General features: G+C 35.9%; 2 protein-coding genes across 2 annotated transcripts in view; both read right to left on the reverse strand.

Moving 5' to 3' along the window:
* Nucleotides 1-11,086, reverse strand: part of LOC123524641 (serine/threonine-protein phosphatase 6 regulatory ankyrin repeat subunit B-like) — a 67,069-nt gene extending 55,983 nt beyond the window's left edge. Inside the window, exon 1 of the mRNA XM_053538676.1 lies at nucleotides 10,157-11,086. Coding sequence (XP_053394651.1) covers nucleotides 10,157-10,645 — 489 coding nt within the window. The 5' untranslated portion in view covers nucleotides 10,646-11,086. The remainder of the gene's footprint in view (nucleotides 1-10,156) is intronic.
* A 7,134-nt stretch (nucleotides 11,087-18,220) lies between these two features.
* Nucleotides 18,221-25,031, reverse strand: part of LOC123524640 (protein starmaker-like) — a 29,703-nt gene continuing 22,892 nt past the window's right edge. The window contains exon 5 of the mRNA XM_045302970.2: nucleotides 18,221-20,800. Within this exon, the coding sequence (XP_045158905.2) occupies nucleotides 19,151-20,800 (1,650 nt within the window). The 3' untranslated portion in view covers nucleotides 18,221-19,150. The remainder of the gene's footprint in view (nucleotides 20,801-25,031) is intronic.

Raw genomic sequence — 25,031 nt, forward strand, 5'->3', positions numbered from 1 at the left:
AAGGTCTATTGCAATTAGAGAAACCGTTAGCGAACAGCATGGATCCTGACCAGACTGCGCGGATGCACAGGCTGGTCTGGATCCATGCTGGTCGCAGATGCACTATGTTGGTTTTCTCATGGTGCGGCTCATATACTTATCCATTGTTAGTGCTCGTTTGAAAGAAATACGTAAATAAATACGCAATTCAAAGAAACTGGACACATATAACGCGAAATCTATCAATAATTATAATGTCATTTAAAATCTGAAGAAAGAACGAGTCCCAGAATGAAAACTGAAAGTTTCACTGCTTTTAATCGGTGGATAAGAAATTTCTGGCATGACATAAATTCCTGAAATGTCTCTTAAAATGGCATACTCCCATTAAATTGTTTAGGCAGTCAAATGATGCCGCTTAAAGCCGTCAGTTTATTTCGCTGCTTCCGACGACAGAAAATTCAGTCGTAAGATGATATCAAAATTCAGTCGTAAGATGATATCTTAATAGAAGTCGTAAATCAACTAGAAGATATAATTTTAAAGAACTACTTCACCTCCATTTACACATAAAGCCTTGTTGAGAATGGGGTTTGAATCAGCTTGTGTTGTTTAGGTCCGATTTGAAATAATGACGTAAGCAGATATAGAAAAATCTACTATTAGGATAATTGAACAATGAGATTTTGCTAGAAATATTTTGGAAAGAAGAAATATTGTTACTGTCAAAACTTTCGGAAATTTGTATAACCTTTAATTTACGGAAACATAATAGTTTGTTACTTTAGAGGAGGCCACTCTCATCTAAGCATTTATTCACCTTAAACAAGCTCACAAAAGTTATTCAGGGACTAGTGACGAGTTGGGACTTAAACCTATGGTTGATGGCTGCCCAGACCATATATCCGCCCCCCACCGCAAGGATTGTGTTACAGGACGCAATTGTTAGCGCAACTTTCACGACGTCGGTTGTAGACACTGATACGTCCGTCGGTGTTCCACATCATCACTAAACACTACGTTCTACCAACACTAACCGCGATGGTTGTGGGCTCAAATTAGACGTTGGTGACGGTGACATAGCGTAAGAACTAGACTGCGGTAGGGCCTGCGGCAGATAATTTCCAGTTCTCACTCTATATCGACTTATAGGCCGTCCACGGCTATCTAGCACTAAACGTGACGTGGATTCAGCCGTCACAAATCTGTCACGCAAATGACGTTGACGTATGTATTGTCTTGTCGTACTGACCTTACACGCGGTATACTCGAACGAGGCTTATCGACAAGCATTTGCTTGTCTCTGACAATGGTGCAAATGTTGGGAATTCAATTCCAAATGAAATTCGCTCCACATGTTCTCTAACATCTTTTAAAAGTAAGTATAAAACGTATATCTTACAGTTGACTGCTTAAGGAATCTCTTTGTTTATATCAGCTGACTTATAACTATGTCATTATAATATAATAATGCATGTATATATTATGTCACTAATTGATTGCCAAAATGGAAATTGTATAAATGGTATACTTAAAGGCAATATCTTTTTAAGGGGTATTTGTCTAAGAATGAATGTGATATTTATTAGGTTATGTGATAGTGTAAATTGTATTTGGTTTTTGTTGTTGTTCAGAAGGCCACATTTAAAATTAAGATGTATCATTTGTACTTTGCATTGATATTTTCATGTGCTACCTTCTATAAATAAAGATGTTATAATTATATTATTATTATTATTATATTCTTGGATCCTCTCTTCGAAATTTAGCCTCGGCATTATCAAAAACTGATTAATTGTCAGAAAATCTCTGAAAATATAGTCGTATGTCGACTAACACATGTACCTGTGTAAAATTCGCTGAATTAAACCACATGGTTGACACAAACGGGCTGCACGAGGATATCATGAGCAGGTACATGAATTAACAATGGGCTGAATAAAATCGTACGAGTTTCGGTTGGCTGTGTTTGTCGGTCAGTCTGACATTGCCCAACAAATTTAAACTATGTAACTAAAATAATTATTTTATTTATTGTAAATGATAACTCGTAAAAGTTTTTAACAAGACTAACATGACAGAATATAAGAATCTTTCACTGAACATGATAGAATATAAGAATCTTTCACTGGCAGCGGGTAAAGATGGGAACATCCGGCACTCGGGTAACTGTTTAGGCGGTAACTCGGCTGGAGCCTCGTTACCGCCTAAACAGTTACCCTCGTTTTCTTGCATGCCTTATTCTTCAATTTGTAGAAGATATAAAGAAAAACTAAGATTTTTCTTTAAAGCGCTATTTTGTTACAGTAGCGTATGAATTTATGCATTCGTTCATAAATTATAGCACGTAAGTCATCTTCATCCCTGGGTGTAAGATGAGTTTTTCTAACACTCGAAAAGCACGGGAAAATCCTGTCCGGAATGCAAGAAATCAGACAGATCACCTTTAATCTGTACTTGTATTTGAGTTATTGCCAGTTTTTTTTATTTAATAATTTACAATTCGTTTTAAATAGTATTTTTGCTATTGTTATCAATATGTAATGTAGTTTATCGTACTCTTTTGTATTTTGTTAGAAAAAAATGTTTTAATGGTGTAATATATAAAAACTTCAAAAGAATTACGGAACCAGTTCAGAGATAAATTATTAAATTATGAAAGGGCTTATGAGAATACAAATCTATTGTAAGTGCTTATTGGAAAATACTGAAACAAGGTCACCAAATATCAGCATAAAATTTAAAAAAAAAAAGAACTTTATTCTTTTCGAATGTCATTAGCATTTTAACATCTTTTGTTTTAAACAAAAACTTAACATCAGAACAACTTTGTGACGGTGATTATATCATAATATCACGAAATATTTAGGAAATTAACTAACTTTCATACAGTAATACGTGATTATGTCATTAAATACAAAATTAATGTAATAGGGGCCTCCGTGGTCGATTTGTTAATATCTCTAATTTGGAATCACTTGTTCCCTCACCGGCACAGATTCGAGCCCCTGCTTTGGGCGTAGAATTAAGCAATATGCATTTGGCTGACATCTTTATCATTTTAAACATAGCTGGTCACAGGTAACATTATCATTGAATTTCATTCCTTTAAGTCTTAATAACAGAATTTACTATACATTTTCGTTTCCTCCTCATTAGTGGTATGGGCACACTCTTCGAGAATTAAAGAATTAAGAAATTGATATGAAAAATCTATAACATGTTTGCCCTCCATCCTAGAAGGTCTCGTATGTGCTCGATTGGATTTATTTACATTGACGTAACGCCTGGCGGGATGATTTTGCGACAGCTGGCCTGTTTTTGGCATCGCATTATTCGTGCACCAGCTCATCATGATGCTGATGCAGTAACAGAACCATACGGAACGCCTAAACTGCCTTTGTTCTGTACAATCAATAGTTCGTCATGTGCATTTTCTAATATATTCGGTACAACTTATAATTTGTTATGTAGATAAAGCAGTTTGTTATGTACATTTACTAGTTTTTTCCGGTACATTTCTTACTTTGTGTTGTGCATTTAGCAGTTTGTTCTGTACAATCAATAGTTCGTCATGTGCAATTTGCACCGAATATATTGTGAAATGTACATGACGAACTATGAATTGGACAGCCAAACTACTGAATGCACAACACAAACTAAGAAATGTACAGGACAAACTAGTAAATGTACATAACAAACGGCTTTATCTACATAACAAATTATTATTTGTACCGGATATATTGGAAAATGCACATAACGAACTATCAATTGTACAGAACAAACTAGCAAATGCACAACACAAACTAAGAAATGTACCGGACAAACTAAGAAATGTATATAACAAACTGTTTTATCTACATAACAAATTATAATTTGTACCGACTATATTGGAAAATGCACATGACGAATTGTTAATTGTACAGAACAAACTGCTAAATGCACAACACAAACTAAGAAATGTACCGGACAAACTAGTAAATGTACATAACAAACTATTTTATCTACATAACAAATTATTATTTGCACCGGTTATATTGGAAAATGCACATAACGTAAAATGCACGTAACGAACTATTACTTGTACAGAACAAACTGCTAAATGCACAACACAAACTAAGAAATGTACTGGACAAACTAGTATATGTACATAACAAACTTTTTTATCTATATAACAAATTATGATTTGTACTGAATATGTTTTATCTACATAACAAATTATTATTTGTACCGAAAATATTGGAAAATGCACATAACGAACTATTAACTGTGCAGAACAAACTAGTAAATGCACAACATAAACTAAGAAATGTACCGGAAAACCTAGTAAATGTACATAACGGACTGTTTAATCTACATAACAAATTATTATTTGTACCGAATATATTAGAAAATGCACATGACGAAGTATCAATTGCACAGCACAAACTAGCAAAAGCACAACACAATCTGGAATGACTACGTAATAAAATAAAAAATATTATGTCAAGGCAGTCTAAGCGTTCTATAGAACCACCACCGGACGCAGAACGTCGTCAGTAAAGCGTTAAGCAATTAGATTGTAAGCAGATCAATTTTGTATATACTGATCTCGTAAAAGTCTTTTTATAATATATAAATAGGAAACACTAACATCGAAATCAGTTATCCTAAGTTTTCATTAAAGTTTTAATGGAATTGGCCCAGCTTTATCTATTCAGACTAACTGATTCTTCATTAAATAATATATTTTCAGGTTTGCCGACATTTTCCTTACTTTTAACCAAAACTTAATCTCTCTTTCAGTTCCCCATATACAGATTGGTTTGGTGTTTGTTGACGCACACCTAAGTTTTTTTTGTGGAACCTAATATAATATGTAATTTATAAATCTCTTAAAAAGTATATGCTCCCCATACCTCCGATCCATATAATAAATGAATACAACCATACAATCAAAAAGCTTCAATTTGGTTTCGGTACAAAGTGGAATCCTGGCAAATAAAGATAAAATATCATAGCATGCTTTATTTATAATAATTAATATATGATTGAATTTTTCATTGCATAATATTTCAGTAAATTAAAACGTGTAAAACATGTCGTCTGGTTTGCACGTGCAAAAAGATGCCTAACATTATTCTGTTAGTTTCGAGGACAAATATCCGATATAGGGAAACTTCACTCCATTATTCCGAGTAGTTAAAAAATAGTGCAAATATAAATGTGCATAGTTTCTTTTTTACGTCTGTATAGGTTGTGCAATAAATATTGAAGTGAAAGTGCATTGAACATAAAACTCATTTAACCTTTAGCCTGCTGGCGGCAAGTGATTCTGCCTTTGCGACCAGTGCAGACCAAGATCAGCCTGCACATCCTTACAGGCTGATCTTGTTCTGCACTGTTAGCAATTCAGTCAGTGAATTTTCAGTGAACTCCTCTTCAAAAAATAAGTGGTATTGCCCAAATTGAATGATGGACTGGTCTATTTTAGAAATTTAGTAGGCTTAAGGTTAATATCATACTCTTCCAGCTACTCTCGTAAACACTCTTGTAGTACTGTTGTCACGTTTAGTATTATTTATATTATCTAAATAAATAAATGATCTGCTTATTCATTTATTTATTTACAGGAACGCCTCATTTATTATTTAGTAAACATGTATAAATATGTCATAAATTGTTTTAAAATTCATGTATTATTCACTTTTATTTAAGAAATATAAAGTGGTGTTTATTTGAGTATGAAACGCTGTTGTTTTTTTTTTTTTTGATGGTTTGTTGGTTGTCTGGATGCGGGATATACGCTGTCAAGGATACCCATATCTGGCGAAGGCGAGCTGGGAACCTGATATTGAATTCCAGGACAGTGTATATCCCGTATCCATTCACCAACAGACTTATGTCAAGAATTTGCTACATTCTTTACAAATCGACAGCGGGGCCTCCGTGGCCGAGTGGTTAAGGTCGCTACCTTTGAATCACTTGCTCCTCACCGATGTGGGTTCGAGTCTCACTCCGGGCGTTAAATTCTTGATATGAGGAAGCCATCCATTTGGCATACGGAAGGTTGGTGGTTCTACACAATTGCCCGCCAGTGATGAAATAATACAAGAAGGGACGCTTGGGATCTTCCTCCACAATCAAAGCCGGAAAGTCGCCATATGACCTTGTGCCGGTGCGACGTTTTTAAAACCCAACAAAAACGAAAAACATAATATCTGACTTCAATATAAATCTAACAACAGACTGTGAAATATTCAGTAAACAAATTAAACAGAGTATTGTAATAGATGTTTGAAGATATATTGGATTTGACATGCCTTCTAGTAACATACAGAACATTACAAGCGCAATAGGTTATGTAAAGAAAGTCATGCTCTTGCTTTTTGTTTTGTATACAAAAAAAAATTAAATATTCAAATATCTTAATATTTCCGTTGATCTGGCATTTGGTAAGTGTTTTTGTCACTTATGTATAATAGCCACTTAACGAACGTCGGGGTAAACATAAGCCGGTTGCAATGTGCGTTAAAATTAGACTATAATACGAAACCATTCGTTTAATGCTTATAGTAGCCATTTAATCAGAATGGAGCGAGTATAAGCAAAACCCCCATAGAATAACGACCCCCGGTCATTATTCTATAGAAAATGTGACTCCTTTCCTGTAAAATATTGACTCCCCTTATAAAAAACTGACTCCCTTTGAAAACTCTATAGAATAACGACCCCCCGGTCATTATTCTATAGAAAAACTGACCCCTCCAAGTAAAATACTGACTCCCTAAAGATGACTCCCTTCGAATCTCATAGAATAACGACCGCGGTTATTATTCTATAGAAAAAGTGACTCCTTCCATGTAAAATACTCACTGCCGAAATTACTACATTCGAACTCTCCTACAATATCGATTCCTGGACATTATTCTATTTAAAAAAAGTTACTCTTTCCGTGTAAAACACCGGCTCCTAAAAAGACTTTCGACGATAATATCTATTAAAAAGTGATCCCCTCCAAACCTAACGGACAATTTTACTAGATCTACAACTCTAATAGCCTCCATTGCCAACAGTTAATATTTTGATTGTACTACTACTACTGGTGCCCCTACTTCTATTGCTATTACTACATGTACTTCTTCTTCTTCTTCTACTACTACTACAACTGCTACTACTGATACTACTAAACCTGCTTCCACTAATACGTCTTGTACATCTACCTCTTCTTCTCCTGCTGCTGTTGTTGCTGTCTCTTATTCCTCTGCTCCTGCTGCTGCCGTTGCGGAATGCTCTGATTTCTGTGTCAAGTGATGGTATCTGGGGCTAATGGTCAAACGGAAGGACGGACGGACAAGGGCAATTCTATATGCCCCCCTCCCCCGAGTGGGGGCATAAAATGCAGCACGAGTTATCACTAAATTTGACCAAATGACCGGGGGTCGTTTTTTTATGGGAGTCAATATTCTTCGTGAGGTTCAGTTTACTTCAAGTGGGGGAGTCATAGTACTATGATCTGGAGGTCATAATACTATGACCGGGGGGTCACTTTTTCTATAGAATAATGACCGGGGGTCATTATTCTATAGGGGTCGAAATACTTCATTACACCGGCACCGACACTGGGTCGGATAGGATAACTCTATATAATTCGGATACTGAAGTTGAAACATAACAAATAACAAGAAAATTTGTCTCGACTCGAAGATTAGACCTTTAGATATAAAATACCTTCTCTCCGTAGACATAATTTCTGTAATAATTCTCCGTCTTTCATTCTTTATCGCTTTTTTCATCGTTATATTCGTCAATATTGTTTGTGTCAGCATCTCCGAGACTTATCATTGATAAATGCATTAATATCTTCTTATCTCCCACCATGGTCAATTAAATAAATATCATAACAATACAATCTTCCTGTAACAGAATATAAATGATTTTTCCTGCAGAAATCATATGAATTTTGTCAAGAAATCACCACTTATCGGTTTCCAACACATTTAATAATTATACTCGGTATCGTGGCATTTCCTTCGGTCTGCGAATTTTTGAAGCAATTGTCTTCTCATTTAGCAGCAATGTATTCTAGGATATGTTTAACGTTCAGTCTATATTCAAGATTTTATCAATGTTAGAAAACTGAACCTGATTACGGCAAATGAGATCATGTAGGTGTCTGACACAAGCTTTGGGGGCGACAATTGCTTGATATGATACATTAAATGTATGATGACAAGAGAAAACTTGGTGTGACGTAATTTATAGTATAGTAGCGCGAAACTTTTCAAATCAAATGTAATTAATGCGTATAATGTTACTAAACAAGCGTATTCATACTAGCCGTGTGATAGATTCTAGGTATATCAAATTGGCCAGAGACCGAAGGCCTGTGACCTTTACTATATTTATCAAGAATCTATTATGGAGCCATTGTGAAATCACAATCATATCTATTGACAATGGAAAATTATCCTTCTTACTTGAAATAATTTGCCAAACGTTTGTAATCCTTCTGATAATTTGTAAAGCCATATGATAATAGATGCTTGTCTTTCTGTATACAATAGAGTTCCGCTAAAGCCGGTGGTAGGTTACGCATTTCATTCACGTGAATCTGTTTTTATTTTTCGTTCAATGTTTCTCCAAAGAATCTCATAACTTTATCAAGTATCACAACAGCACTGTATAAGTGTGGCGTTCGTATGAAGTCGCTCCGTACTCGGGCTTAGTGTTGTTTTTTCTGGTCCGTTGGGATCATGAGGTTTGTCAGACAAACGTTGTTTTTCTGTTACTTTGATGCATTCTATGCTTTCAATGGATATTCTTCTAGTTATACAGAATTCTTTCTAGTTATAAAGAATTCTTCAAAGTGCTCAGAAACTGACGAAATGAGCGTAGGGGGTGGGGTAGATTTCGCTAATCACAGGTGTAATGGGGTCGATTTGCGGTAACCATGGACATAATGGGGTCAAATTGTGGTATCAAGTTAAAATTCAAACTTTTGAAAGGATTTGGAGGAGTGTTATCCAAGAAATGTTTTCTGATATCATTTTTAAAACAAGTCAGAAGTTTCTGGCAATCTTTTTCCAGTTATGAAAATATAAGGAAAAGTTACCACGCCTCCTAGTGACCGTGTTCTCGTCAAACCTGTTTAACTTCATCGACTTTTGAATATGGCCATAGAGAAAATAGACCCCGGTGCCTACCGGTCATAATTTATATTTGGCGAATCGAAATAATTTGAACACTCTTAATAGATTATCACATTTTATTTTTTTTTATTCAGATTTTTTTTTCAAAATCAATTCACTGAACAGCTTCTAACAAGAAGCTATGGTGCTTTAATGAATTTAAATAAATTAAACAATCTGCGGGCTACCAAGTGAATCCTGCCAGTTTATTTGGAAATCTGGGTTGCGGAAATGTCATTTAAAGGAACCAACTGAGAAGACTTAAACAGTTGTGGTAATAAATCACCATGTGATTTTTTTTTTGAAATCCGGCATTCGGTTTCATACAAGTTTTCATTTACTGTGCTATGACAACCAGTGTTTATGCTTAGATCACAAAAAGTCTAATCGAAGCGGTTTGGACAAACTTCGTAGAGAGCCACCCTGTAAAAGTATTTTAAAATCCGACCGAGGGTTTCATGCAACCTTTCAATTTCGTTGTTATGACAACTACAGAGTTATGCATAGAACCTCCACTCATCAAGGAGATATCAATCATGTGAAGTCTGGATGAAACTGGCCGAGTGGTTTCGGAGGAAATCGTTCGGAGAAGCATCTGTTAAACGATTACTAAATAAGCTATTTGGAATTGTAATGAAAGTGCATTCGCTTCTTGTTCAATACTAGGATGTAAAATAATTACCGATTATTCCGTTTTAAATATTCGTATAAGGACTGGCTAACGCATGAATCAAATAAGGACGCATTCAATCCCTTCGTCAATACATGAATGTATAATCATCGCAACTTTCATAGGAAAGTATGATCACTAACATGCCCAGATCGATGTGTTGGTACTTTTAAAAACAAACAAAAAAGTATCAGTGAAAAATATATGTATGTAAGTGGGCAACGTATTGATATTAAATGCAAATTTCTTAAATGTAATAGCATTAGCTTGACGTGGGCATATGCATACTCTATCTTTGCATTTTATGTAATCCTAAAGTCTAAACCTGTCCGCTTACCTGTTCAGCTTTTATCAAACTTGGATGAGCCCGCCTAATATTTCTAAGATGTTGGTCCAGTACTATCCATTCTCCTCGCATACACAAGTTAATCACACGGTCGTGACCTTCGTGGCGATGATGAGTATTCGATCCTGATCCGACCGAAGTAGAATCAAAGTTAGAATCAGTCTTTTCAGAAACTCCGCACTCAATCCCTGAGCTGGAGACAGTCTCTTCACTACCTACAGAAGCTGTCTTGTCATGTTTAGTAGTGTCTTTAGAAGTATGATGTTTCATTACTGTTTTTGGAACTTCCGAAATAGTCGAACTCGATTCTGTAACTCCAGTACTGTTTTTATTCGGGTTTTTATAAAATCCTGGTTTCTTAACTGGAAATGCGGACTCGTTCTGATTTATTTGTCCACCTCCGATGTGACCATTTTCCTTCTTCATGTGGGCATCAAGAGGATCGCCCCCTTCTTCCTTTTCGTTTCCCTTAACATCCATATTTGAATATCACTTTTAATCCGGATATTTTGTGTAATAAATACATAACATTTTGAAATATTTTACTTGCGTATAGTAACCGTATATAGCGTCAAACAGTATATTTTAATTAAATATATTAATTATTACCAATTGATTTCATTATAAAAAACAAAACATTGATCTTTTTTCATGAATGAAAAAAAGAAAGAAATGTTATCACATTCACGTTGGGAAGAAGTATTGACATAGGATTACCCGAATCACGTAGTTACAATTTCAAATTTCCGCATTTCCTCACACACCTAAAACAATCAATATAAAGTATAGATATTTTTAAATATCCGTTTTCGCACTTTTGCTCTTAGTTACATGAGTAAACACGAACTTCTCGTTCATTTTTAGAATTAACGTTTAGGAATCATCAATAATATAAAGCGTAATCAAAATCCAGCAGCGAAATTCCACTCAGTGATATTTCTTGCAATTGACTGACATTCGCTGCTAGGCACAGAGTCCCGCGACGCGGTGCGAAAAAGAGATGCACTTATTGACAATTTTCTGTCCATCTGTTATCAAAGAGCGATGATTAATTGATAAATAACGAAATAAACGGAAAGTTATCGCAACATTATACGCAACAAGTGTTCGCAATTAACGTTTTGTTATTATTCAAAATATAAAAGAAATGTGTAACTTAATTGAGATAGTTTCCGTCACTTTTTAGATGAAATGTTGTGTATAGTTAAATGCTACGAGATGCTATGTAATCTGTCTACAAACAGTTCCAGTTATATATATATGTTAAACGTATATTCTTACAGAGCGAGCTTAAATCGCGGTTCGAAAGATCCCTATATATCTTAAAAAAACCCGATTTCATACCACGAACTGCACACACATATTTTTTTTTAAAATCCAACTTCATTTTTTTAAAAAGACTTTTTGTCAAAAGAAAAACATGACAATTAAGAAAAAATGAACACCATTTTTCCAACTTAAAAGGCTTTTCCATGATTATTTCATATTTCATTCATTCATATGTCAGCCTTAGTTTAAGAGGGATGTTCATAATGTCAAATACTAAAACGTGAGGACGTGTTATCTGTAAAACATTATAATAATAGAGCAATTTAGAACCATATAATATCAACAATAGTTGCATCTTTTTAAAATTACTAAAAAAGACCAAAAAAAAAAAGGCATGATAATGTTTAAGTAATCAATACATTACAATTAAACTGACAATTTAGTTTTATAATTATTTGTTTTGGGTCGATTCTGAAACAAGTTCTACAACTCATATTAAATCACTCTCCACATTTCATTCCTGGTAGAATCAACGGTTGGACGATATTACAATTTCCTTTTAATAATGAGCGCCAAGCACGGGAAATTGCTGCTATAATTTTTCATGTCTTTCGTGTGACCCGGCTGGGGATGGAGCCCACGATCTACTGACATTGTATGCACTGTAACCTATGGCTTGAACTACAAAATTTTACCTAGTTTTATTTTATACTGCAAGATTAACCTTAAGTTATATACATCTTTTTAAAAGAGTCTAATAAATGCGGGATCTTTGAAATTTTATAGAATTTTAAAATAATTGTATGGCTCGAGATGTCTTGTCCCTGTGTAAAAATTCTAGTCCATGAAAGTTTTCAAAATATTTACAAAGAAATGTTGCTTTTATGCTAACATGTCCTGATAATTCAATAAAAGGACATCAACAAATGAAGCTAAACTAGAATTTTTAAAACCTTTGAGTCCAAAACAGCTCGAAGTTGCAATGGAAACTCGCTACCCTTACGGTAAACTGAAAAGTAATTAAGGCATTTTGAAAGTGGGGTTTACCATTATCGGAGTTCTTTAGAATGGTTTGTAATTTGAATGGTATTTCATTAAATGAGCACCTGGTGTAGTTAATTAATATTTTAATTGCACGATTGTGAAAATATCAGATCGAGAACTTTCACTAGATTGAAACGGTGCTACAATGTTTCAATTATAAAGGAGAAATCTTAAAAAGGTAACTAATCGATTATCCATCGACTTAAAAAATTACGTCTTGTTTTTCAAAATTTTTAAATAACTTGGTAATAAAAAGTCAAATCTGTCTGATTTATGGAGTTCTTTGTAGTTCTTTTTCTAGTATCTGTAAACAACGTGGAAAAGTTCTTTTTAAGGTGACATGAAATTGACTATTATCTGTCTAAAAATTATACTGTAATATACATCTGGAGTCGCGAACCTTACAGCTTTTCAATACATTTTGAAAGCCCGCCCGCTTAGCTCAGTAGGGAGAGCGTCGGACTACGGATCGACGGGTCGCGAGTTCGATCCCCGGGCGGGGCGTATGTTCTCCGTGACGATTTGATAAAAGACATCGTGTCTGAAATCATTCGTCCTCCACCTCTGATAATTCATGTGGGGAAGTTGGCAGTTACTTGCGGAGAACAGGTTTGTACTGGTACAGAATCCAGGAACACTGGTTAGGTTAACTGCCCGCCGTTACATGACTGAAATACTGTTGAAAAACGGCGTTAAACCCAAAACAAACAAACAATACATTTTGAAAATATTTGACCATCCCTCGATTACGTAACAAAAGAAGTTAACGCAGTTAGCGTGAGAACATAACGTGTACTTGGCCGATAAGGTGGAGAAACCGTGTGATAACCGTATTGACTGAAGATGAGGTTGGAGTGGCTGTGGGTAATAATTAACCGGCTCTCGCATCAACTCCCAGGCCGATATCCTGTACGATTTGAAGCTTTATCACTGATGAGAGTAAATATTGATAAATATCGTGGTAACTTACGCAACTGTTACCCACAGATACTTTAGAACGAACGCTGAAAATAGCCGGTCAACAAATCTTATTCGACTGGATTATGAGCAAACCAATACTAAACTACAATTTTTGTTTACAGTTTTTTAAAATCGAATAAAACGCATTTAAATTGTAAATATGCACACGGCATATAAATCTACAGAAGTTCCAAATGCAGCTCAATGTGTACTTCCATCATGAAAAACAAGCGTCAAAACTAGCCTTCTAGCACAACTCAAAACTTTAGTCCGTGAAAAATAAGAACCGTAAAATGTCTAACTATTTGTTTAACGTATGCATGAAATCTCGTTTAATTTTGTAAGGAACATGCTAAAATACAGTTTAAACTAATGACTTATCTTTAGTGAATAGCTTTTAAAGGCAAACCTCACTTATAGAAGTTACCGTGTAATTTTGCAAATTGTTTTGTTTCAGTCTGCATAGAAAAATTAAAACAGAGAATCTGACCATTTTACAAAAAAAAATAAAAAAAAAAGAGTCATAAATCCGATAATTTTTTTCATATAATGATTTACTAGAGCACTTCCTACATCTAATCACGATGCATGTATGCACATTCATTGTGGACATTTCACTAGGGAAAATTGTGGATCTGTCCCAGTTTGGCTTTATACACGTGTTTGCTTTAAAAAAATGTAGAGTTTAATCTTACTTTCAAGACAAAAAATCTTTTATCAATGTCAGCTAAAACAAGATCAATAGTGTTTTGTAAGGATGTAATTTGAGGACAAGGCCGGTTTGTTTTCCGGTGTGGATCTCTTTAGCAATGAAGCCTACATTTTTTCTTTGAAAGCAGATATCGCACGGCTTGATAGTCTATTCATAAAAGGTAATAGCTACTGCAATGAAATGTGAAATACTTCTCAATGCAGAGGCTTAAGCAAAATTCTGTAATACAAGTAACTGGACCACGTGCTGAGGGAAGGGATCTTACGGCATAAATATACAAGTATTTATTAACAGCTGTCAAAACATGATAAAAAACCATGTGTTAATATCACCTAGAGCTGTCACAGGAGTGACGAATTATACCCCCAAAATACAGCCTTGTCACAGAAGTAAGCCAATGTCAAAGTTGAACTCAAAATCAATAGGAGTCATCTGCTGGTCAAAATCAACCTCCCTATTAAGTTTCGTAATCATATGCCCAAGTGTTCTCAAGTTATTGTCCGGAAACGATTTAACCGTTCCGGGTCAATGTGACCTTGACCTTTGGCCTACTGACCTCAAAATCAGTAGGCGTCATCTGCTGGTCATGACCAATCTTTCTAAGAACTTTCATGATCCTAGGGCCAAGCGGTCAAGTTATCGTCCGGAATGGGTTTAACTGTTCCATGTCATTGTGACCTTGACCTTTGACCTACTGACCTCAAAATCAATAGGTGTCATCTGCATGCCATTTCCAACTTCCATTTCAACTTTCATGATCCTAGGTTCAAGCGTTCTCAAGTTATCATCCGGAAACTGTTTAACTGTTCCGGGTCATTGTGACCTTGACCTTTGACCTCAAAGTCAAACTTGACCTGTGTTTTATTATGTTACACCTGTATACCAAAAGGTATTTGCCTTTCACGAGTTATTGTCTGGAAACCATGAAACCCAACGGACGGACGTACCGACCGGCAAGCTCACTGCTCTATATCCTCCCTCCCTCCCCTCCACCCCTTCCCCGCAAACTTCCTTTTAATAGGGGTATAATAACAATCGTATTCTTTGTCAGGAACATGTTTACTTTTTCTTAATATGACATTTGTTACCATGACAACACCTATTCCCTCAAAGTCAAACTTGACCTGTGTTTTATGATGTTAGACCTGTGTACCAAAAGGTATTTTAATCTGTCAAGCCTTTCACGAGTTATTGTCTGGAAACCATGAAACCCAACGGACGGACGGACCGACCGACAAGCTCACTCCTCTATATCCTCCCCCACCCCCGTAAACTTCCTTTTAGTGGGGGTATAATAACAATCGTATTCTTTGTCAGGAACATGTTTATTTTTCCTAATATGACATTTGTTTCCATGACAACACCTATTCCCTCAAAGTAAAACTTGACCCGTGTTTTATGTTACACCTGTGTACCAAAAGGTATTTAAATCTGTCAAGCCTTTCACGAGTTATTGTCTGGAAACCATGAAACCCAACGGACAGACGGACCGACCGACAAGCTCACTCCTCTATATCCTCCCCCCCCCCCCCCGCCCACAAACTTCCTTTTAGTGGGGGTATAATAACAATCGTATTCTTTGTCAGGAACATGTTTACTTTTTCTTAATATGACATTTGTTACCATGACAACACCTATTCCCGCGCATCCCTAAATTTGGGAAAGGCATTGGTATAATTTAATGAAAATGTTTCACCAAAAAGCTATACATTTCATCTAACCTTTTAAGTATGATTTAAGAATACACTAGTTAAATGAAACTTTACATGCAGTATTTTGTTTTCGAAGCCTATGAATGTACGCGACATTTTAAATATTGTTTATAATCGCGCTCATTGCGCTAAAAGTGCTGAGCGAAATCGCGTTGAAGGTAAAACCTATTAAGACTTGTTCTTGAAATTCCAAGGAAATGGAACAATTTTGAAACTTCATTTTGCCAGTTTCAGAACTTAAATTGTTTTTTCTTTTGAAATTCTTGTCCTAAGGACTCCTTCCCCATGGCCAAATATTACTGAATACCACGATCCCGAAAGTCCAGAAAATATAACAACGCCGGGTCTAGGTACGGCAAAACTGTTTACGCCTTTTATACTGTAGTTATGGTAGTTAATAAAATCTATCAGAAACCCCTTTGAAACAGCTACAGAATAGCAGAACACAATGCCTTTCATCATCATGCCTTGAATTCGAATTCTTTCAGATAAAAGCAATATTGTCCAACAAATATGTGCAGGTTTGATAATCTTTTAAGTGAATTTGAAGCCTTTTGATTTCCAAGTATAATGTTTAAATTGTATCTATAGTTCTTTAGTGGGAGGCAATGAAACATGGATAGGACACAAATATTTCCCTGAATACCGGAGCTTGGTAACGCTATTTTATAGTCATTGTAAATCAATATTCAATAAATGCCATCGGCTCGATGGGATCATCATGTCACGACCACGATGCTAATAAAATGCTACTGTGTTCTTTTGAAGTCAATAATGAAATCATGGGGGACAAACAAAAAAGTCTCCATCGACCTGCTTACTCAATGCTGTTTTTACAACGTTTCCTAGGCAGGTCTACAGACGAGTGCCATAAATACATTAACGTCGTAAAATCTAAGTTTACTTATCGACTAATCTATTAATATGTCGTCTGATAAAATGAGGCAACAAGATCGCCCATTTTGATCCAGTTATAATTTAACAAGATGCTTTCTTTTTTTTCAAAACGTTACTGGCTAAGCAGCAAGGCGCTGAATTTGGTCGGTAACTATTTGTAAGCAAACGTTTATTAGAGATTTTGTGCATATTAGAATTGGATACAAAGTTTAAATATTTTCTCAGGTGTTTCTCCGCGTGGTACTTGGAAAAAAGTAAAAGGGGTGCAGCCAGTCTGTTGACGGGTATCACATAATTAAACATGTGCCAAATATCATATCAATGCAAAAAAAAATCCAGGTCTGAATAAATAAATACAAGGAAGACATTATTTCTACGAAAAGCTAAGTTACGAATATGCCAACAATTTATCTTGAATGAATTCTAGGGTAATGAATGTATTCCATGGTAATAACACACCTTACCATGTTGCTCTCTATTTTTGCTTAATGTCAGCCTGTTCTTTTTTATCATAGGTGTAACGATATTAATGGCACTTTACTGTATACATTCGTCCCATTTTTCATTTTTCCGGTTACACAGAGTACTTTCGGCAAGCTGCGTTGCTTGCCTTATACACGATCAACGCATTTACAGATAATAGTTCTTTTGCCACTCGTTGACATTTAATTGAAAAATTGCTGGATAAATACGACAGAATGAGACCATTAACTGACGGTGTTACAGTAACATTCTACAATCATCACGGAAAATTACAAATCGATTGTTCAGTGTAATAAGCACTTATGAATAGATAATATCATTGAAGGAACGGACAATGATGTCATACGTGAGACTGAATTGGCAAACTTGTTTACATTTGCATGGGAAAAGTAAATTGTGATTTCAGTTGATTAAGAATAAAATTTGAACATTTCTAAGGAACAGTCAGTCCTGCTCTGAATAAAGACTAGATTGAAATCTCATAAAATCCGCTTATATATCACTTGCTGATTTCACACATCTCTACGACACAGAAAGGGATAAACCAAAGAAACAAAATGATTAGGGAAAACTGAAATGAATTTGTTTTGTTTATGTCGGGTTTAACGTCACACCGACACTATCTTATATCATTTTGGCGACTTTCCAGCTTTTAATGGTGGAGGAAAATCCCAGGTGTGATTCCGGGCATTATTTCAGGCACAAGCGGACACATGCTGGACGGCTTTTAATAACCCAAACGAGCTTTCGAACACACAGGGTGAGGGCAAGGTGAGGACAGGGCGAGGGCAAATGATTCAAAAGTCAGCGGTCTTCACCAGTCGACCACAGAGGTCCCTCCTCTGAAATGGAAGGGGGGGAACGTTTCATGTAAGTCAAAATAGAGACCACAAGCTTTTTATATAACGCGTTTTTGAATTTTTGTTTATTCCAACATACATTCACCTGTTACAACTACTCCCAGATACAACCCAAAGATATTCTTTAAAACAAGTTTATTGGTACTTGTTATACTTCGTAAAGTTAAACCCTTGCCATTTATTTTTAAATGGGAAATAACATAATGACAAGCATAATAAAAACTAAATTTTATTAAGTTATTCAGACCTAACTTAACCCTTACCATGCTAAATTTCTATAATGGACTGGTCCATCTTCCAATTTGGGCAGTACCATTTATCATTTGAAGGGATGTTTACTAAAAATTTACTGACTGAATAGCGAACAGTGCAGACCATGATCAGACTGCACTGGTCTGCACTGGTCGCAAAGGCAGAATCACTTGCCGCCAGCTGGTTAAGGGTTAAGTAACAAGTGTTGAACCAAATGTAAAACTAATTTTACCATAAAAATGTAAAAAAAAAACACTTTTTTCTACATTTCATAAACGTATCATTAAAAAATTCTTAAAAGTTGTTTACGTGTCCTTTTCAAAACAATATAATTCTACATACTGATCTCTTATTACTTGTATCCTACTATTTCAAGTAACGGTGATTTCCGCTAGTTAGTGTAATTATAAATTTTCATATAGCATAGTTACAGCTTTTACTATACAGCCCTTTATACAGTCCAATGTACAACTACTAAAGAACAGAAATGGGAAAAAACAGTTCATTTAATATTTAAAAAAGTGCTCCCTTGTTAATATCTAAAAGCGATTATTAAGAAAACATTCTACAGAAAAATGTATTAGTAATATTTTAAATGGCACTGATATGACTTATACATGTTTGTTCCGACAGAGAACTATAAAACTTGGCAGTTTACTATTAAACTGACACTGACAGAACTCACAAAACAGTAATTCTATCAAGATACAGTCCATCTTTTCAGTTTACAAATTCATAAACATATTTTTTGTAAAACGCTGATTGCAATATACATTAGAATTTATCAAAATACATACTAATCTTTCTCTTGAATTGTGAAATGTGTAATTTTTGGCTGTTTTAGAGAACATGTTGAGACATCTGTAGACAATTTAACTTTCTTCAATGGATGTGGCTTAATATCATTTTCTGACTTCTCTTCTGATGGTAGCCATTGTCTTTTCCTTGAATGTTCTTTTGTTGTTGGTGTACTTTCGCTTAAATTTGTTTCCAACACATTGGTTTCCTCTGGTGGAGGGGAATATTCAGAGAAGGTTACTTCTTTACTGTCTGAACTAGCCACAGTTTTCTTTGATGGCGATAAATATTTATCTTCTGATGGTGTGTTTTGGCTGGTAGACATAATACATTCATTTGTTTCCTCTACAGATGTTTCATCTTTTGATAGTGCTTCTCTACTGTCAGAGACTTCTTTCCTTTCCTCAGAAGCTGAATGATCCACATGCTCTGTTTTTGTCTTTTCGCATGTAAATGAGATATCTAGCTGCTGTTCTTCATTTTTTGGAGTATTTGCTAGATGCGAGCTTGTCAAATCTGATGTGACATCTTTTAAAGATGTTTCATTTCTGTCTGACTTTTCCGAGGACAAGTGCTTAACCTCTATAAATGAGGTTTCTTGTTCGTCTGAACTTTCTTTTTTTTTCATTGATGACGAGTGTTCCCCTTTATCTTCTGAAGGTAACTTCTGTTCCCCTGGTCTCTCCTTCATTTCCTTTGATGATATATGTTTTCCTTTATCTTTTGACAGTGTCTTTTGTTCATCTGATCTCTCCTCTCTATCTTTTGATGACGAGTGTTTCCTTTTATCTTTTGACTTTTTCTTTCGTTCCTCTGATCTCTCCTCCCTATCTTTTGATGACGAGTGTTTCCCTTTATCTTTTGACGGTGTCTTTCGATCCGCTGATCTCTCCTCCGTATCTTTTGATGACGAGTGTTTCCCTTTATCTTTTGACGGTGTCTTTCGATCCTCTGATCTCTCCTCCGTATCTTTTGATGACAAGTGTTTCCCTTTATCTTTTGATGGCGTCTTTCGTTCCTCTGATCTCTCCTCCCTATCTTTTGATGACGAGGTTTTCCCTTTATCTTTTGACGGTTTCTTTCGTTCCTCTGATCTCTCCTCCCTATCTTTTGATGATGAGTGTTTCACTTTATCTTTTGATGATGTCTGTTTTTCCTCTGACCTCTCCTTCCTTTCTCTTGATGACATGTGTTTGCCTTTATCTTTTGGTGTGTGTTTTTCCTCTGATCTCTCAATCCTTTCTTCTGATGATGTGTGTTTGCCTTTATCTTTTGACGGTGTCTTTTTTTCCTCCGATTTCTCCTTCCTTTCTTTTGATGACGAATGTATGCCTTTATCTTTTGTTGGAGTCTTTTGTTCCTCTGGTCTCTCATTCCTTTCCTCTGCTGAAGAGCGTTCTTCTTTGACGTTTGTCAGTGTCCCTTGTTCTGATACAGATATTAACCCTTCTTCTTTCATCATTTTATTTCTTACTTTAGTCAGTGTATCGCCAAGAAGATTCTTGCCTCGCCATGTAGCTCTGTCTTGGGCTTTAATATTATTCCTACCCAAACCAATACCCCATAATCTGTCTCTTGGGCTGGCCTCCACCAAGGTTTTTGGGTAGGATGCAAATAAGGCTTTCTTCATTTCTAAATTTTGACGATACTAAAAAAGAAAAGTAAGAAATACCTTCAACAAGAGGGTCATAAAGGCCATGTACAGCTCTCCTGACTACTTCTTACCCCATATGTTCAGAATGCAATCTGACCTAGATCTCATAAAAATAAAGTTTAATGTTCTGACAAAGTTTTAAGTTAGGTAGATAATATGACTTCCACTGTTAACCGAGTTTTTTTATCATCTGACCTAGTGACCTAATTTTTAACCCAGCAGACCAAATTTAGAACTTGACCAATAGTTCAACAAGACTAATCCCCAACTGGTAGGGGCATCTGTCACATCTACTGCCACAGGAACCATACTTTTTATATTGAACCTGCATATTCTCTAAACAACCAACCTTTAGTAAGTCAGGTTTCATGGAGGGACAAAATAAAATTATCTGTATACTCTACATGGTATATTGCTTTCTATCTATGTTCCAGGTGCTTTGAAAGTTATTACAGAATCCAACATTTGTGACTGACAGAAAGACATAACAAGAGGGCCAAGATGGCCCTAGGTCGCTCACCTGAGAAACACACCATAACAGTGTAAATATGTTTGACCTAGTTATTTCATGGAAACAAATACTCTGGCCAATTTTCATTAAGACTGGACCAACAAGAGCTGTCTCCATAGGATGACACATGCCCCCGATGGCACTTTGAATGAATAGTTATGGCCGATGTTAGAGTTTAGGACCTTTGACCTACAGACCTGGGTCTTGCGCGCGACACGTCGTCTTACTGTGCCACACATTCATGCGTAGTTATTTTAAAATCCATGCATGAATGACAAAGATATGGACCGGACATTGCACTATCATGAAATATGACCTTTAACGTCTAAGTGTGACCTTGACTTTTGAGCTACGGACCTGGGTCTTGCGCGCAACACATCGTCTAACTGTGGTACACATTCATGCCCAATAATTTTAAAATCCATGCATGAATGACAAAGATATGGACCAGACACGCCCATCAATGCACTATCATGAAATATGACCTTTAACGTCTAAGTGTGACCTTGACCTTTGAGCTACAGACCTGGGTCTTGCGCGCGACACGTCGTCTTACTGTGCCACACATTTATGCGTAGTTACTTGAAAATCCATCCATGGATGACAAAGATATGGGCCGGGACACGCCCATCAATGCACTATCATGAAAAATGCCCTTTTAAACGCCCTAAGTGTGACCTTGACCTTTGAACTACGGACCTGGTCTTGCGCGCGACATTTTCTCTTACTGTGGTTGCATTCATGCCAATTTATTTGAAAATCCATCCATGGATGACAAAGACATGGACCGGACACGAAAATTGCGGACAGACCGACAGACAGTTCTAAAACTATATGCCTCCCTTAAAAATGTGGTCTCTTGAGTTTAAACAAGTATTTTCTTAGAGATGACCTAGTGACCTAGTTTTTGACCCCAGATGACCTATTCAAACTTGACCTAGATTTTATCAAGGCAATCATTCTGACCAAATTTCATGAAGATCAATTGAAAAATACAGTCTCTATCGCATACACAATGTTTTTCTTTGATTTGACCTAGTGACCTAGTTTTTGATCCCAGATGACCCATATTCCAACTTGACCTAGATTTCATCAAGGCAATCATTTTGACCAAATTTCATGAAGATCAATTTAAAAATATAGCCTTTATCGCATACACAAGGTTTTTCTTTGATCTGATCTAGTGACCTACTTTTTGACCCCAGATGACCCATATTCAAACTCGACCTAAATTTTATCAAGGCAATCATTCTGATCAAATTTCATGAAAATCGAATTAAAAATACAGCCTCTATTGCATGCGCAAGGTTTCTCTTTGATTTGACCTAGTGACCTAGTTTCTGACCCCAGATGACCCATTTTCGAACATGGCCTAGATTTCATCAAGGCAATCATTCCGACCAAATTTCATGAAGATCAATTGCAAAATACAGCCTCTATCGTATACACAAGGTTTTTCTTTGATTTGACCTAGTGACCTAGTTTTTTACCCCAGATGACCAATTTTCGATCTTGGCCTACATTTCATCAAGGTAATCATTCTGACAAAATTTCATGAAGGTCAGTTGAAAAATACAGCCTCATTGCATACACAAGGTTTTTCTTTGATTTGACCTAGTGACCTTGTTTTTGACCCCAGATGACCCATTTTCGAACTTGGCCTAGATTTCATCAAGGTAATCATTCTGACTAAAATTCATGAAGATCAATTGCAAAATACAGCCTCTATTGCATACACAAGCTAAATGTTGACAGACAGACAGACGACAGACAGACGCCGGACATCGAGCGATCACAAAAACTCACCTGAGCATTGCTCAGGTGAGCTAAAAATGGATCAACAAATGGACAAACGAAGAAAATAGAACAATACTCTTGTTCTCCACACAGTCTTTTACTTATTAAAAGATTCATGAAAAAATCTCTTGCACTTCTTAAGTAATTGCAGAATCCACTTTTTGTCATTTTTTGGACCATTTGTTGTAATAGCAATAATATCAAAGGAGTTGCATATTCTCCATATTGCCATCTATCCATGTACCAACTTTCATGAAACAAGAGGACCATGATGGTCCTGAATCGCTCACCTCTTCCCACATGACCCAGTTTTGAGTATGATGTCGTTTTTTCTATCATTTGACATAGTGACCTAGTTTTGAACTTGACCTAGATATTATAAAGAAAAAAATTTCTGATCAATTTTCATGAAGATCCATTGAAAAATATGGTTCTCTAGAGAGGTCACAAGGTTTTTTTTCCTATTATTTGACCTATTGACCTAGTTTTTCAAAGGTAACGTGACCCTTTTTTAAAAACTTTACCTAGATATCACAAGGTGAACATTCTCACTAATTTTCATGAAGATCTCATGAAAAATATGGCCTCAAGAGAGTCACAAGGTTTTCTTTTTTTTATACATACGGGCCTAGTTTTTGACCGCACGTGACCCATTTTCGATGAGGTGAACATTCAGATCAATTTTCATGAAGATCCATTGAAACATATGGCTTCTAGAGAGGTCAAAAGATTTTAATAATTTTAGACCTACTGACCTAGATTTTGACCGCAGTTGACCCAGTTTCAAACTTGACCTAGATATCATCAAGATGAACATTCAGACCAACTTTCATACAGATCCCATGAAAAGTAGGGCCCCTAATGAGGTCACAAGGTTTTTTTATTATTTGAACTACTGACCTAGTTTTTAACAGCACATGACCCAGTTTCAAACTTGACCTAGATATCATCAAGGTGAACATTCTGACCAATTTTTATGGAGATCCATTCACAAGTATGACGTCTAGAGAGGTCACAAGGTTTTTCTATTATTTGACCTACTGACCTACTTTTTGATGGCACGTAACCCACTTTCGAACTTGACCTAGATATCATCAAGATGAACATTCTGACCAATTTTCATGAAGATCTCATGAAATATATGGCCTCTAGAGAGGTCACAAGGTTTTTCTATTTTTAGACCTACTGACCTAGTTTTTGACCGCACATGACCCAGTTTCAAATTTGACCTAGAATCATCAAAAAGAACATTCAGACCAACTTTCATACAGATCCCATGAAAAATATGGCCTTTTAAGAGAGGTCACAAGGTTTTTATATTATTTGACCTACTGACCAAAGTTTTTGACGGCACGTAAACCCACTTTCGAACTTGACCTAGATATCATAAAGGGTGAACGTTTTGCCCCAATTTTCATGAAGATCTTGTGAAATATATGGCCTCTAGAGAGGTCACAAGGTTTTTCTATTTTTAGAACTACTGACCTAGTTTTTGACGGCACGTGACCCAGTTTCGAATCTGACCTAGATATCATCAAGGTGAACATTCTGACCAATTTTCATGAAGATTTTGTAAATATATGGCTCTAGAGAGGTCACAAGGTTTTCTATTTTTAGACCTACTGACCTAGTTTTTGAAGGCACGTGACCCATTTTTCGAATCTACCTAGAAAATCATCAATATAAAACATTCTGACCAACTTTCATAAAGATCCCATGAAAAATGTGACCTCTAGAGTGGTCACAAGCAAAAGTTTACGGACGGACGAACGCACGCACGCACAGACGACGGACAACGGACACCACTCGATCACAAAAGCTCACCTTGTCACTTTGTGACAGGTGAGCTAAAAATATCTTGTACTTTTAAAGTTATCCCTAGATCCCACTCTGTCAATTATTGGTCATATTTCTGGA

This window comes from Mercenaria mercenaria, chromosome 3 (assembly GCF_021730395.1).
Source record: "Mercenaria mercenaria strain notata chromosome 3, MADL_Memer_1, whole genome shotgun sequence".
Taxonomy (NCBI): domain Eukaryota; kingdom Metazoa; phylum Mollusca; class Bivalvia; order Venerida; family Veneridae; genus Mercenaria; species Mercenaria mercenaria.